The following is a 16,903-nucleotide window of genomic DNA, read 5'->3' as shown; positions in this document are numbered from 1 at the left end:
ACATGTGATCTTGTACACATATCACATGACTAAGAAAACTTTTGGTTTAGTTCATGATGATTTTGTTGTTGGGTCTTATTCATGTAGTCTAGATTTTTTTTTCATGCCTCATACTCCATTCTACAATTAATATTCCACTTTAAAAATATTTCTTCATGTAGAACTATATATTGGTCTTATTGTACTACGATGGTAATCTTTTTAACTTGTTTTTTATTAAGTAAAATAGGTTTTGAAGGGGCCCTCAAACCCAAAAACAAAGCAGATGCAAAGCAAGACAACCTGCAAACCAAACCGAAAGATATACAATGCACTCTTCAAAGAAAAATCGGGCAAAGACACAACATCACATAGAAAAAGAATGGGGTGCCAAACATCTAGCAACCCGCTACAATATGAATTGGTGGTCAAGGATAGAATAAGCCCTTAATAAAATGACCACCCTACAAAAAGAGAAAGACTACATAATTAGGAATTCCCCTTAACCCCCAACTTTGGGGCATTAGGAGCAAAATGAGATGGGAACTTCCTTGAATGTTTGCCTTTAACTGCAATCCATCTTTCCTCAATCTTGGTTGCCATAGAGTGCTAGACCAATGAATTAGCAAAATTGTCATGATCAACAGACCCTACACCATTAATGGGAGGACCATCAGTAGCAAAGCCAACAACAATAGATCCACCTTTCACACAACAATTTAGGACAAGGCGAACAACATTAGACTTTCCCACAAAAACCACAAGACCATTACACTATTCACTTCTAGCAACTATAGGCTCAACAACACCATGTTGGACTAAGCCAACAACATTATTCTGATCAACAACAACAACTAAAGTAACACCAGAGTCTACATGAATAGAGCCAACCATAGGAGGAACTACAACAATAGCATCCTTTTGACCGAGATCAACTACCAATAATGATCAGGAGAAGGGACAATGTCACCTTCTTGATGTGGAACAACAACAACAGCCTCTGAGGGAGCTTCCCCTTCAGATGAAGGTTGCTTGACCACCATAAAAATGCTGCAACAAAAAACCCTTCCACCACGAGGAGGGTTTCTTAGATTTGAATTTGCCAGCCTCACACTTTGCCACAACATGCGCTGTATTGAAGCAAGTTTTGCATCTAAACAAAAGACCCTCATAATCTAAAGAATGGATCTTTTTAACTTGTTAACTTATTATTTGCATGAAATTTATTGTTGGTTGAAGAGGTTACCTAATGTTTAAATTTTAGGTTTTCTTTTTCTTGTATTAACTAGTGAGTGGCTTCTATACTTTTGTTGACTGGCTTTAGTAACTCTCACATTTTAATCTTCCAAATTTGTCCATGTCATTTGAGGAAGTGCATCCAATGTGGAGTATTCCAACACTCGTTTTTATGATATGTTTTGTTTTCATTGGATATTTGTGGAATCAATAACACCCACATAAGTGATATTCCCAATATGTGGTGGGCTCTTGTTAGTTGAAGAATCAAAGGCCACATAGTACAATTTAAATAACTTTATATATATATATATATATATATATATATATATATATATATATATATATATATGCTTGGTGTGGGTTTTGAAGAAGGATTGTAGATAACCTAACAACCATTGAGAAATCTATAAAGCTCCACCAAATCTCGTCGTGGGTATATCTTAATTGATTTTAGTGGAGCTATAGATCATTTGAGTGCACATCTTTTGATCCATAGATATGCCGAAGTCATTGATTTTCTTCGAAGTGGATCTCGATTGTTAATATTGAGAGCAATATATAGTTGTGATTGGTGTAAGTGAAGATCGCTATGTGGCACTCATTGATGAGATTCTATGAATCTATAGATTCAAATGCAAAGCACTTAATGGTTTATAAATATCTCAAAGGTGTTGATCTTTTCAAATAAGAGACCTTACTTGTTGATGATGGATAACTTTCAAAATCATTAAGTGGTGAGATCAATGTTTGTATTTTTAAATCCGAAAACAATAGGTAGCTATACATTGTTGAAAGAATGCAATTAATATGGAGGTTCTTGTGAATCCCTAAGAGAAAATTATTGAAAGGAAAACTAAGTTTATTCTTTGCAAATTATTAAATATAGACATGTAAGGAGATTGGAAGATTTTGTAGCCAAATTCAATTTCCTACATATTGAGCATATATATTTTTGGTTAATATTATTAGTTTCTCTATATAATATCTTATTACGAAATTGTATTAAACAAGGGGACATGATTATATTTGACAAAAAAAGGGTGCAGCACATTACAAATTGGTAAGAAAAAAATGTGAATTTAGTCTTGTTTTCCTACGTGCAATTGGTTCTACTATTAGGGTGGTGTTGAAGTATTTTTCATATAAACTCTAGAAAACCCATTTTGTTTCTAAACACCAATGTGTATGTCATGGAAAGCCTTGAGCCTTGATACAATTTGTTCCACCCCTTTGAAATCGAATATATATATATATATATATATATAGAAAATAGCAAGCAAGAGTTGTCTCTAAAGTTTATTTGACGTTATCCAAAGGAAAATCAAAGATTGTATAATGATCACAATCTCTAAGATGGATCTCTTAAATCATGATATAAGGGAGGGGCATGCATGCTAGTACCTAACTCATGGACCTTGGGCCTAAGCAATGTGGTTGTGCTCTATTGTTTACTTATCCCAAAAATGGTGGAATGATCTTCCAAGTGTTATAGTAAGAATACTGAAGAGGTGAAGTTTGTTGATGAAATCTCAAGGCTCATGGGGTCACAATTGGGCAAACTAATTCATACATGATGGATACACTATCATAAGAAACTATGGATCTAAAGATTCCCATGCATACTACTTCAAGTAGTACCTCTCAAAGTAGCTCTAATGGAGGCAATCAAGAAAGTGTTATCAACATAAAAAGTACATTATGGAGATGCTAGCAAGGCTAGAAATTTTCCCTTTATAGTTCAAGCTCCATTGTGAAGCATGCGACTTGGAGGGCTCGTGACCTTGAGGGACTCATTAATTTTAAAAGAAGATCCTAAGGTATACTAAGGCCACAACACAACTTTGATGAAGCAAAACGACATTTTAGGAGTTGTCAAGATGTAAATAAAATGCCTAATGAAAGGAGAAATTGTTGCCTTTTAGTTTGTCATAAACTAAGAGGCAAAAGATATAGTCTAGTATTCAAAGGGTATTCTTTGATGTCTAGAAAATAAAATACAAAAGCTTTTGGATCATATGCATATATACATATTCATACCTACATAACATAAGAGTGTATGTAGGAAGAACTTGCTACGGGTGAGTCTATCTAGATCTTAAGTGAGAATGGGCAATCAAGAACTAAAACTACCACACAATCAATTACCAAATAACACCTTAGAGAAGTGTAACTCAAGTAATACCAAGGGAAGGGATCCTAATGCCACTTTAGATTATCCTATTAATGATATGACAAGGGAGAATGTAGGATAGCAAGGACACCAATACCATTTTATCAAATCTATGAAACATTCAAATGAACATGAAACAATCTCTCCAAAAGTGGAATTATCATTGATGAATCCTCTTAAGCATTGAAGAAAATGATGACATTAGAGACACAATATGCCATGAGTTCTTATGAGTCCAAGAACTTTGCTTGGGTTTAGAAAAGCAAGGAAACACAAGTATAGTTGGCAATTAAGGAAAATATATTGATTTTTATTGAAATAGAAGGCATACCAAAAAATAGGAATAGCTTCTCTCTCAACAAAAAAATATGTTGACGATATGACTTTACAGGAGGAAACAACCACATGGTTAGAACTAGTGGGTCCTGATTGTGTAAAGTCCCCTAATTAATGGAGATTGGATTAATTAAATTAATTAGTTAGGCGATTATATTATTTAAATAATATCATAAGGATCTATTTAATTAATTAATAAATAAACTGGGCCCAAGTAATAAACTAATAAAGTATGTCGGCCAATATGTAGCCCTCCTATAAACTTTCTAGAGCTCTTTACAAGGCCATCATTGGCATTGTAGAAAATCATCGTGGAGTTATCTTTTCTTATGTGTTTTTTATTCCAATTGGAATTGAGTCCTTATTGTTGTTTTGGAGCGCAAGATCCTCCCTAGTTTATATTTACAGTTTTGATGGTGCAACCATCCTAGTTTATTGTTAGAGATATTGTTCCATATTTTCACTTGTGCGTAATTGTTCAAATTTGTGAAGTCTTTGCATGAACACAAATTTGATATAATCCAAGACACATAATTTGAAAATGCAAATTCTCTATTCTTTGCAATTCTTTTTGGTTTTTGGTGAGTGACTATGCTAGAATTCATTCATCAATAGTACATTTAGCATACAACCACATAGTTGACTCATATCAAATAAAGGGGTGTCGAGTACCAAAGGGTTCCAAGTGCCGAAGGGGAAAGGGTGTTGAAGGGTTTTAGAGGGAGCGAAGGGGACCTTAGTAGAGAAGATGGACAGTGTGGAGTGGCAACACCATATAGGTGGGCTAAATGCATAATACAAGTGTCAAGGAGCATCGTACATGTGCAAAGAAAGAGTAAACTAGTTATATGTGTCATATTTTTGTCAAGGACATTACTAGGAAGGTCATACAATGATTTAGTATCATGGGGTATAGGTGTCGTATGGTGGAATTGCCCATTGGTACATTACTTATTGGTTCTAGGATGGGATATTGTTCAAGCCATGGTGTTGTACACAATGATGACGAAAAATGACATTAATATCAAATCTAAAGACTAATGGAAGTAGTCAAGTTCTTTTTTGGGCTTTCCTTTAACCTAGATATATAAATCTTGGTTATATGGGCAATAACTCATTCTAACAACAAACTATTCATAAATGCATCCCTTAGAGACTTGTTTGACAACTCATGGTTAAGAGAGTGAGGGATGTATAAACAATTAGAGTTTCTTAAATGGCAATATATATTATGCAATCTAACTAGGAAATAATTGTAGAAATTGGCAAAGGATAATTAGATATTTGAAGGAGAAAATATGAGCATGGAGGAGCGAGCCACTCAATTTGACAGGAGTACATGATAACTCAAAGAACAATTATGAGCCCCTATGCAAATGATTATTCATCTAGTACTCATGTTCCAAATTGCATAGACATTTGTTGAAGGCAAGGAAGAAACCAAGAAAAGCACAATGGGGTTAAAAGTCATTGTAATGTTTTGCAAGATGTGAATTTCTAACATATTAGGTAGTAATAAATAAAAAAGGGTTGCATATGCTTTGTAACTTATGTCTCTAAGTAGTTAGAGTAAGTGTTTATCCCAACTCCCATGTGTGGTTAAAAGGTAGCCATAGTTAGTTGAGTGTTATACACTTATTGTGTGTGTGTGTAACTGAGATATAGTGTGAAGTGGCTTCCTTATAGTTAGTCATTGTGTGGTGCTGTCATACATGTACTATATGATCTCTATTTTTCATAATTCTGCAAAGTTTCTTGATGAGGGGGAATAGGGGTGCAGTGATGTGTTTTGAGAAATGAGGGGGGGGGAACCAAGGACCTAAATTTGGAGGTTGCGAGGGGATGAGGGTGTGATGACAACAAGGTAGTGGTGTTGATATACAACATGAGATGGATTTGCATCTCCAAGGAAAAATCTACAATATAATATGTATGTGAGTGCCTCATGAAAGGCATACTAGTTTTCACGAAGTTAAAGGTTATCAATATGTATGGCATGTGTCATATTGCAAGTGATTAGTTTTCATAGAGTTAAATAGTTGTAATCAATATGTAATGGCATGTGCCATATAGCGACTCGGTGACACCCCTAGTAAGATGGCAGTGGGGTTGGTACTATGGGAGGACATTTCCCCAAGTATGAAAAATGTCCTAACATAGGAGAAGTATGACTTTTTTGGGTAAGGACCCCAAAAATAATCAAACCACTAGTTCTACTTCATTTTTTGGAGAAGTAGAGAGCTATATACGTTGCTAGATGAGGAAGCAAAGTCTCAACTAGGTAGTTGAGGGCATTTTTGCCATCCACTAAAACTATTCCATATCATGGATAAATTAGATCTTAGGTGTGGATGTTTTAGATTATTTATATCGTTTAATTTAATATACATTTCGGTTGGTTAGATTATTCTCCTATGAAAGAGGTGGTGTAGGTGTAGAGTGTGTTTAGTTTGAGTAGGAAGCATTTAGATTTTATTTTAGTATTCTTTTGGAAAGATTCTTATTTGTTGAAATTCAAAGCTTTAAAGCTTTTGCACAAAATTGAATGGACATGTTTCTTGTTCTTTATTTGTACTCTTAAATATTTCAATTAGAATTGATAGATAAAAGTTTCTTGTTTCTTATTAGTGTTTTTGAGTTTCAAAGAATCTTGCAATTGTTCATCCTAAAATAATTTTATTACTAACAAAATTAAAAATTCCAAGACTCCCAAAAGCGCTTCTTTGGAATCCTCTAATTTGTTAAGAAAGATCTAGAACTAAGAACTCTTTTAGCGTATTAATGATTCACATAGAGCATAAAATCTCCACACCAAAATATGTAAATACACTAGGAAGGAAGGAGGATACTTTCATTTTTTTGAAATATCTGGTTAATAGAAAATAACAATTTTTTTTTTCCTTTATATGTTTTTTTCCACAAATGCAAGTAGGAGGAATTAAGAAAAGAGGCAATTGTCATTTTCTTGCAATTTGTTATTTGTAATTAAAAGATGAGTTAATTGTTCTCACTTTTTAACTTCTTTCCTATTGGCCTCTTCATGCTTTTCACTAAATAAAAGTATTATGAAAAAGAAAGGGAAAGTTATTCACCTATAATGTCCCCATTTTTGGGTCGTCTAGCCATGTAATTGTCACTGACATTATGAGTTTATGTCAACATGATTCAAGGGGTGTTTTGAGATTTCCAATGAGTTCAAATGGTTTAGAGGAGTTAAATGATTCTTTAAGGATGCTATTTTCAGCTTCTAGCTTGGGCTTCAAGATTCCTCGAGGAAGGGTCTATTTTTAGTTAGTCACCTTGTTAGGATCACTCATCATCTTTTATCATGGGACTACTCTCATGTTGTCAACTCTTGATTTTGATACTTTTTAGTCACTTTCATAAGTTGAGAGTACTATTGAGTATAATTAAAATAAATTTACCATGGTTGCTATTCTAATGAACATTGTCTAACGAGAACTTTAGTGTTATAGCTCATTTGAATTGGGATGAGAAGTTTTAAATCTGGAGCACATAAAACAAGAATCTTGTGTATCAAAATATCATTATATTAATGAAGAGGTTTTCTCATGTAACAAGGGAGTTTAAATTAATAAAATAACATAAAGTTGCTTTTGGAGGGAAAATGAAATAGAAGAAATAAAGTTTTCCTCTCATCATTAGAAAAGAAGGTTATAAAACAAGGGAAAGGAGAATAGATTTCATTCTTGACATTTGATTTTTATAAAACCTTTTTTGGAGAGCTCTGGTTTTCATTTATATGAAGTCCAGGGACGAAAACCCTTGGAGCTTTTGGGTGGTTTGGACAAAACCCTAATTTCATCTTAGGTGTGGATTCATCCAAAATTCACATGTGTGCTTCATTATCAAATTGTTGGAGACCTCAACTAGAAGTTTCTCTAGAGGGTTTGAAATGCAAATTTATGAAGCCTGCAGGCAAAACAAAGTCCTCACGTTTGTTTAAATCTCCTAGGGCATTGCCTATATTGTTTTGGGTATCTTTGCATATGAATTTACATAGTTGGACAATAGAGATTGAGATATGATATGCAAGATTAAATTGTTGCTTGAATTTATTTTACAATCACTAGACAAATATTGGGATGCCATTTTCGGTGTGTTATTGTAATTTGAAGTTGTATGCTAAATGAAGAATTGTTAATGAAGTCTATTTGATGTTGTAATCTGAATGGTCAATCAACACATCACAATTCCTATATATCGAGAAGGTATTTATACTGAAATTCATTGTTTCAGTTGTTACAATTTTTGAGTTCTTTATTTATGTTGTTCACTAAGGTCAGAGCATTATTTGTGCATCATTCTGATTTTTTGAGTTTTATAGAATAGTCCATAATGTTTAAACTTTAGAAATTTGGTCATATGGTATGTTTGGAAACTATTTGTCACAATGTTTTGTTGATTATATGAAAGTCAAGATGAATTATATGAAGGAGAAAATATTATGAAAGCATTAAAAATATCCAAAAGATAATAATATTTAGAACCATTCATATTCAAGTGTACTTCCAAGTGTTAAACAAAATGTCAAACATCCAAAATTGAGAAAACAAGGAAGAATTAACATGGGTTCTTACATAATGCTGCCTTTTTCTTGAAAGATTTCCTTCCTAGTAGATTCCATAATAATATTTGATTTAATTACTTAATTCTATGGTTATTTATAGTATGGATATGTTCATCATTTCATTTCCTTTTAAAAAAGTAAACTATTTAGTGTACTTTAATTCTTTAATTGAAAGCCTTGCATGCATTGATTACTTTATTTTGGCAAACTTTCAGTTATTACTTAACATAATATAATAAAACTAAATTGTTTAATTAACCTCATTGAAGTAGATAGAATCACATATTTCATTTGATTAGTAGTTATTTCAATATTATTATTTAATTTATCTATTTATATGATTAAATGCCAAGAAAACCCAACGACATCATTATATTGTTTTTAAATTAGATTAGGTTCATCAAAACAATGCAACCAATCAATACAATCAAAACAATCATCACAAACAAAGAGGCTGAAACAATCAACACAATCCCCTATCACATATGTACCAATGAGTTTCCTAATTGTTCAATCAAGAAGAACAATCCTTTGTGAGTCCAATTTTGGGCCCTAATCCATATATGAATGTTATGAGTGGATTGAACAATTGGAGATTTCTAGATGCAATCTTGAACAGAAAAAGATGCAATTGCATTGGTTTCATGTAACAATTAATTAGTTGAAGTCAAGAAATTTTAGCATGAATATAAATTACCAAGGGATCTTGCAAGGAACTTGTTCAATCTCAACTTAGAAAAAAAGATTGATATCAAACATGGATATTGAATCCTCAAATGCATTGGAGAAATCAAAAGGGGAGCTGTTATCGATTGTGCTATTTTGAGAGAAAATGTCATTTATTTAAAACTTGAGAGAAGACTTATGGAGCAAGAAACAAGTTGGGAAGAATGTGCAATCTTGGTAGTCATAACGAATGAGATTTACTATTATGCAAAGAGTATCCATAGTATATTAGGCAACTATGTAAAAGATGGATGTACCCTATCTACCACCTCTTTGACATCATATGGTGGAAAGGAATGGTCCATGTATCTTACTCTTGTTTTTAAACTTTTTTTTAATGAATAGTCCCTTTCTATTAAATTAAAGTTTTTGAGGCAGATGTTGTTACAAGAAAATAATCACCACACTTGAGATGTAATGGAAAAATGACAAGTGTTGATCATCTCCAAATATGTGATTTATGCCTTCTTGTTATGAAGTGAGCTCATGTTGTTTAGGCAAGGACTCTTTTATCATCTATACCTTCAATGTTTTTGGGTTTAGGGTGATGTAAAAGTTGCATGTCTTGTCTTAAAGCTTAATGTCAATAGAGTCTAAGAATTTTTGTGAAATGTGTCAAAGTAAAACCTCTTATTAGTAGAATATTCTCCATAGGTAGTGTAGTATCTTAGAAGGGAACAATGTTTCTAGGGCTACTTTTATTGGCTTATTATTTAGTTTGATTAGTCTTTGAATTAATTATAGTTGGATGAAAAGAAATTTCAAACATAATATATGGGATATTTGAAGATCGCATAGAGACAATTAAAAATATCTTTGTTATGCATGCCTTCTCATTTTGAATTGGGGTTCACTAATACATATTTTAATATAATTTGTTTCATTGTTATATACTTTATCATCAGACCAAATTTGGTAAGGGACTTTTAATTTCATTGGCACCTTACTTAAGGTTTGACTTTGTTGTTAATTGGATGAAGATATCGGTCTTCAAGTGCAATCTCTCCAAACAATTTATTAAACATGTTTCTAGATAGAAGCATTAAGTTAATCTTTACCAAGCCTGCAAGGCTCTCACAAAGAACATCACAAATAAGAGTTTTACGAAATATCTTAATAATGGGATCCCATAGGTTTTGGGTCATTCTTCCTTGTATGGACACAAAGTTAATTAGTGACGAATATAGGATTACCTAGACACTAAATCGATTTTGTCTTTGTCCACATTTTATTTAAAATATTTCCATTTAATCATAATGTGTGAATATTATGGAACACCTTCCTAGGTTTAGAATAACTTGTAGAGGAGTTGTAACCTCTTTTGTTTTGTTTTAATAAGCACAAGAAGGCCCTGGACTCATTACATATCAGCATTAAGGAAAATGAAGCAAATCTCACGAGAAGTGAATCTGGGAAAACAATGAACTAGAAACTAGAAAGTTTTCGAGTGAAGCAAGCAACCAGTGAGAAACAAGGGCCTTGGCCTTAAAATTCTCTTTCACATTAAACAAAAGAGAAAGATGAGAAGAACAAGAATCTTTCCTCCTATAGACCATAGTCCAAGCAATATTGTCATCTCAGACACCATTAACATTTGTACAATTTTAGGCATTATGAAATTACTTTCGTTAACTAAAAGGATGAAATTCATCTATATTCTCAACTCATTGACAATTTTAACCAAGGACTTGTAATAGAGTACAATTTTATTATGTTATGATGGAGTCATAACACTAAGAGAATAATCGTGTTTATTGGAGCTTTGGTTGGGATCTTGGAACTTAGGCTAGGGTTTTGTCATCTACTGGAACTTAGGCTAGGGTTGTGTCATCCATTGGAGCTTTGTTGTTTGCTGGGACATTGTTGGCTTCAGTTGGGATATTATCTTCTGCAAATAGGGTTTTGTCATCTGTTGGTGCTTCGTCGCCACTAGGTCGCTATGACTTTTAGCTGGAGTGTTTCAGTCTAATGGACCTTTGAGTGGGGTTTTTCCATTTGCAAGAGTTTTGTTGTCTATTGGATCATGATCGTTGTTCATGACTTTTGCATCCTTATTGTTAGCTAGTTGGGCTTCGAATAGGGTTTTGCTTGCTAAAGCTTCATTGTTAATTGGGTCCCGTTTGTTGGTGCATCTCTATCTGCAGGGACCTTTTTGTTTGCTAGTAAGGTTTTGATTGAGTATATGACCCTCTTTCTCGTGGGACTAGGAATGGTGGCGGATTGGGCTTGAAAGTGAAGGGGTCTTTCCCTATTTCAAATCCTATTCATATCTCTTTGGATGAGGTTGTGGTGAAAGACATTAAGATTGCCTCCTTCGATTTATCTGATTATGGTGTGATCCATTGTTTTAAGGGTTTGTGAGAGAGTCTTCCTTATTTGCATAGGCGGATCTCTTCTCATTGGGAACCTATTACATCTGGTATTGTTCACATATTCCCTACAACCAAGAGATTTTGTATTGCGAAGTTTGATAATGTTGATGATAGAAAGTTAATTTTGTGTTAACTTCCCCCCTGTTCAGAAACCTTTAACAAGTTTCTGATATGGGTGAGGCTCCCCTATCTTCCTTTTCGTCTTTGGGTTAACTCTCTTTTGGAAGCTCTTGGAAATTTCTTGATGGTGGATGATGAGTAATCTAACATTATGCACGAATCCTGATAGAGATGGACATCTCAAGGGGTTACCAAAAAAGATTAAGTTATAACATTCTAAGAGTTTTTGGGTTCAAACTTTGGACTATGAAGGGCTCGACTTCAAATGTAGGAAGTGCTTTAAAACTTGTCATTTGGCGGCCCGATGTGGACTAGAGAGGGCTAAGATAGAGAAATTTTCTTCTTGGTGGAAGAGTGCCTCTTCTGAACATTACACTGTTGTTAAGATCTTTTCCCAAATTGTTGTGTAGGAGTTACCGATTGAAGTGATCCCCACTGCTTCTGGGCATTTTTGTTGGTATTATGCCTGCTATTTATGTTAATATTGTGTCTTACAGAGATGATTTTGCAGGTGTGTCTTTCGTTGGAATTGTTCTTGTGTCTATTGGTAAAGCTCCTAATAGTTCTACTGCTATTGCTCCAACTAGATTTGCATTGGTCAATGCATCTTCAAGTTCTTCTTCGCAAGCTAGGGGTACTAAACTTGTTGGATTCTCTACTTTAGATTGTGAAATTGGGCTTGGTGTTTTTCCTTTGTTGAAGGAGGCAAGTGTTGGTTGTGCTAAGAAAACTGCTATTGCTGGCACTATAAAGCGTGATGTTGCAACTATTGTCATTGGTTCTATCCAACAAAATAACAATGTCATTACTCTAGCAGAGAGCTTCATTTCTAGTTCTGTCCAAAACTCTTTTGATGGTTCTGTTGTGGTTCGTTCTTGTCTTGTTTCTATCTTATGGTTTCAAGCTTTGGTTTCTCCAGATTGGCAGGTTGAGGCTTCTGTGATGGAGGGGTGGATCACAATTATTGGAAAACACCATAAGAAATCCCCTCAATTTGACATAACATTGCACTCTAAGAAGGAGGCAAAGGAAAATCCTAGTTTTTTCTTGTTTCATGCAATTTGTGGGTTCTTGGTTTTTAAACCCACTGGGTAATTTGGGCTTTTTGTTTATTTTTCTATTTTGCTGGTTTCTTTTGGTCTTGAATAGTGTTGTCCTTTGCACTATTACTTTGGGTTGTCTTGGGCTGTCACTCAGTGTTTGTTGGTAGCATTTTATCTTGGGGCTTTCATTGAATATCTTTATGCTCTAGAGTTGTAAAGGGTTTTAGGTCCCTTCAGAGCCTGTTTTTTATTTAATTACAAAACAACAATAAGAGAATATGTAACAAATGGTTTTTCATAACAAAAATAAAGACAACTTATAAAGAGATTCATTGAATAGATAATTGAATTCCTTTTCATATGACATTAACTATTTTAACTATCAATAATTAATTGAAATAACCATGTTCAACAGAGATAACCATATCAATGATCAATTGAAATAATCAGATTAACGTTTAACTGAAATAACTAGATCAACATTTAATTGAAAATAACTGTATCTATGATCAATTGAAAATAACTAGATTAGCGATTAACTGAAAATAACTAGATCTATGATCAACTAAAAATAACTAGATTAACAATTAACTATCTTTTCTACATACAAGTAAGTAAATACTTATCACGGAAATAAAAAAAAGAAACATGCAAGTATCATTTGGTGGATCTTTAGTTGGTTGTGCAAGCCTCAGTTTTCGGTAAGAAGAAAAGCATTGACTTAGGCTTAACCTCCCAACCTTAGACCATACTTATCCTCACACAATTTATTGAATTAAAAAGACCCTCCCTACATCAGGATTGGGCTTGGGATATTCTTAGTTCAACCACCTGAGCATCCCGGTGTTTAGAATGTTCGCACAGTTATGGACAAACATGTCTACATAACTGACACCACTGACATCAAGTGATCAAAAGATAACAAACATGCCTTTAAACTACCTTGGCTAAGGTTTTCTAATGGGTTCAACGATCCGATCACCACCGCTTGACTTGACAACAGGAAACATAATCAGGGACGAGCATGAGCTATTAAGTAAGAGTTATTTAATTAATGTATCAAGTTTGATTTCACTTTCTTTATCCTTGCAAATTTCATCTCACATCTTCACCTTTTCCATGGCTAAATAGCCGGTGAGTCCTAAGTGTTTGGAATTTCATAGCAACCGGCTCTTAATGATTCATGAAGATTATATACTTCCAACATTTCACAATCTGTGATTACATGATTATGTTCTTAAGAAAATAATGGCAGAAATAACTATCATCCAATTCCAAGGTCTATTGGCAAAGATAACTTATGATTCCATGTTATAGATATTCACTATGCTTATTGGTAAGCAACTACTTAGAGTTATTAACTTATCTAGTTATAAATGAAAAAAAATCTACAGCTACAGCTATGGAAATCAATTTGTAAAAACATTGGAATAACATCAATTTGGAAATGATTATCATGTGACTTGATATAAATTTGGAACTGTTTGAAGTCTTGCAAATCAATTTGTAATCAGCTCTTCTTTGGTTGCTTGTAGACATAACCACAGTGTGGAAATAGTTAATCTTCAATAAGGAGAGAGCATATACGACAAACTGTATAATAAGATGGCACTGAAATGGAAGAGGATTTCAATGGACTTGTACATATTCAATAGAGTATCGATGGCGAAGGACGCCACATTAAGCAAGGAAGAATGCGATATTAAAAAGAAATCGGGAATGGGAGTTCTTGCGTCTTTGTCTCACCCGAGTCAAGATATAAAAAGGTCTTACAAAGACTCTTTGGCTTCCATAACTTAAAGAATATTTGCCAATTAAACAAGCCAAGTGTTCAATCGGTTTCAAACAAGAAAGAAAACTTAAAAAGATGGAAGAAGTTTGAAGGTTATAATTCAAAAAGTATTATGGTTTTTATTTATATACGTACATGTAAATATATTGGTGAGGAGGCATCATTTTATTATAAGAAAATAATATAATGATGTCACTTCATTTTTATATCTGTGTACGTACATAAATATATATTATAATAATAAGGTGAAAGATCATTTGAAGTACGTATTGTATTTTAATTAAATTATTTTATATTTCTTGAAGTATTTATTTAATAGCTCATGCAGGTCCTATAGATGCATCCTGAGTTCAAGTCGTTAGGTCTTTACCAAAGAAGTTTAACAATTCCATAATAATTTTCATATAAACATTTAAAAGACTTTTAAGTTATTAACCATAATTCCAAAATCAAGCAATTGCTAAACATCATATAATAAATAATGGTTAATGACCATGTTCATTAACAGTTAATACAATGGATACAAATAACTACCTACTTCACATGATCATGAAAGAAAAATCCGTTAAATCCAACGGCTATGAGCAATTTTAAAACTAGGACAAAACTTGGGATGTAACAGAATAATCATAGCTCCCTTTAACACAGAAAATCAACAAAAACAAAATAATAATTTTTGCATCTTTGTGAAAAAATTCAATAATGTGTTTGCCGTCTTAGAGTTAGGTCTCTCTCATAGCTTTTATCAGTTAACATGTATACACAATAATTGTCAATGTAAAAAAATTGAATGTTACACTAACTGCATTGTACTTCGTGTTTGTATACCGTTCTTTCCAAAATGTAGCTTGGCCATATCTCCTTATATTTTACAGAATATTAGTTCCTACTTGCATATGCTATATTCAATTAGTTCATTTCAGACTATTCTGTGACAGTCGGAACCTTTGGCTCCCAAAAATTGAAGTGCAGCGAGGTTGACTGACATTCAGGAGGAGGCTCCCATGGTTGTCATGCTTGTCCCACCTGTTACCCAGACTTTTGCAGTACTCCAGCAGCAGTCCCTGGTATCTTTATTTCTTTCACTATCTCCTCTTTCTCAAGATTTGTAGCTCGTCGTCTGCAAAACTACCACATGCCACATAAGGTCATAAGATAACTGTAACAAGAAAAAAGTATAACATCTCCCAAGAAGCAGCAAAGTTCATCAAGCAAGACCTTTACAACAATATAATTATTATTGCCCAATATCGATCTGCATAGCGTGAACAAATTAGAATGGGGTTATATAAATCTGTCTGAATATCCTGCTTTTACTTGGGGGCTGTCCCCCAATATATGTTATTTTCTAAGAATTTTCTTAGCCTTGTCAAAAATCCTTCATGAGGATTAAAAGTCGGCTCTAACTTTATGGTTTAGGAGATACAAAATGGAGACATGTGTTGACCATTTTTTGGGGTTAACATGGAAAGATACTTCTTTCGAACTTTCTCATCTCAACATTATTATAATGATCTATATGATCAATCTTTATAACTTTTCCCAATTGGCTGCTCAAAGAAGCTTCTTTCAATTTGCACTTTTGTTTAAGGTTTTTCTATCCTTGAAGTAGTAGCTATGTGAGGAAGAACTATATTTTGTTTGTGGAATTATGATTACTTTTAAGACACATTTTCTTTGATACAATCAGGTTCAACTATAGTTTTTTCTTCTATAGTTTACTTATCCATCGATGTGCAATGTGTTGTGTGTGTTGTGTGTGCGTGCGTGTGTGTGTGTGCGTGCGTTCCCCTATAAACTGTAGTGTTCCAGGTAAACTTTTTAACGTAATCAGTGATGCTGGCACAGTACGTCTTCTAGTACCACCTGGGCTGGGGGAAGAGTAGATCTCATGAGCTCTTGCCAATTGAGCTAAGCCCCCATCCCTGGAATCAATTTATTACCAAGCACATTAGTATTGGTAATTTCTTAAACAAGGAGATCTGGTAGCCATTCAAACATTGGTTGACACATTCAAAGTGGGTGTAAGATCTATTATTTTGCTCCTAGTGATATTTACAAGAATGCTTTAACCAATTGCATCTAAAACATCTTAGTAGAGAGCCTTTTTAGTTTAGTGTTGTGAGGGTCTGATTTCAACCTCCCTTCTTACCCAACACAGAGTTAAATTTGAGTTGCCAGTTATCCGGATTGATGGTATAAATGCACTTATGTTATTGATTAAAACTAACTTTGTTATATCTCTCACATGGGAAGCAATACCTAGATTGTAGGTCGATTAGATTCTCAATGTGCATTTTCCTGAAAACTATGCTTTCACTGTACCATTCTTTTCACCAGAAATTCAAAGTCCATGATTGTGCAAAACAATCCTTATCTTTATCACTAGTTGTCATCGTTAATTTGTTTTGATTTTTATGTTCAACACTGGAATAACCTCTCTTGTATTTCTATGGAGTGGAAACATTGACATGCTGCCACAAATGCCTCGTGAAAAATAACATCCATTTGGATCTGCAGTATTATTATTCAATT

General features: G+C 33.7%; 1 protein-coding gene across 4 annotated transcripts in view; it reads right to left on the bottom strand.

Annotated features, from left to right (window-relative positions):
- Positions 1-15,020: 15,020 nt before the first annotated feature.
- The window catches only part of LOC149542758 (protein NEOXANTHIN-DEFICIENT 1), a 69,288-nt gene continuing 67,405 nt past the window's right edge, over positions 15,021-16,903 (bottom strand). For 2 of the 4 annotated variants that reach the window (XM_089797652.1, XM_089797653.1), the window contains exon 11: positions 15,021-15,488. In XM_089797652.1, coding sequence (XP_089653778.1) covers positions 15,468-15,488 — 21 coding nt within the window. In that variant the 3' untranslated portion in view covers positions 15,021-15,467. Of the gene's footprint in view, positions 15,497-16,903 lie in introns of all 4 variants that reach the window. The other 2 variants (XM_089797649.1, XM_089797648.1) reach the window with 2 other exon arrangements.

The sequence above is a fragment of the Cupressus sempervirens genome, chromosome 8 (genome assembly GCF_028749045.1).
Source record: "Cupressus sempervirens isolate cs-2001-9-10 chromosome 8, ASM2874904v1, whole genome shotgun sequence".
NCBI lineage: Eukaryota > Viridiplantae > Streptophyta > Pinopsida > Cupressales > Cupressaceae > Cupressus > Cupressus sempervirens.
This window is presented reverse-complemented; position numbering and strand designations above follow the sequence as displayed.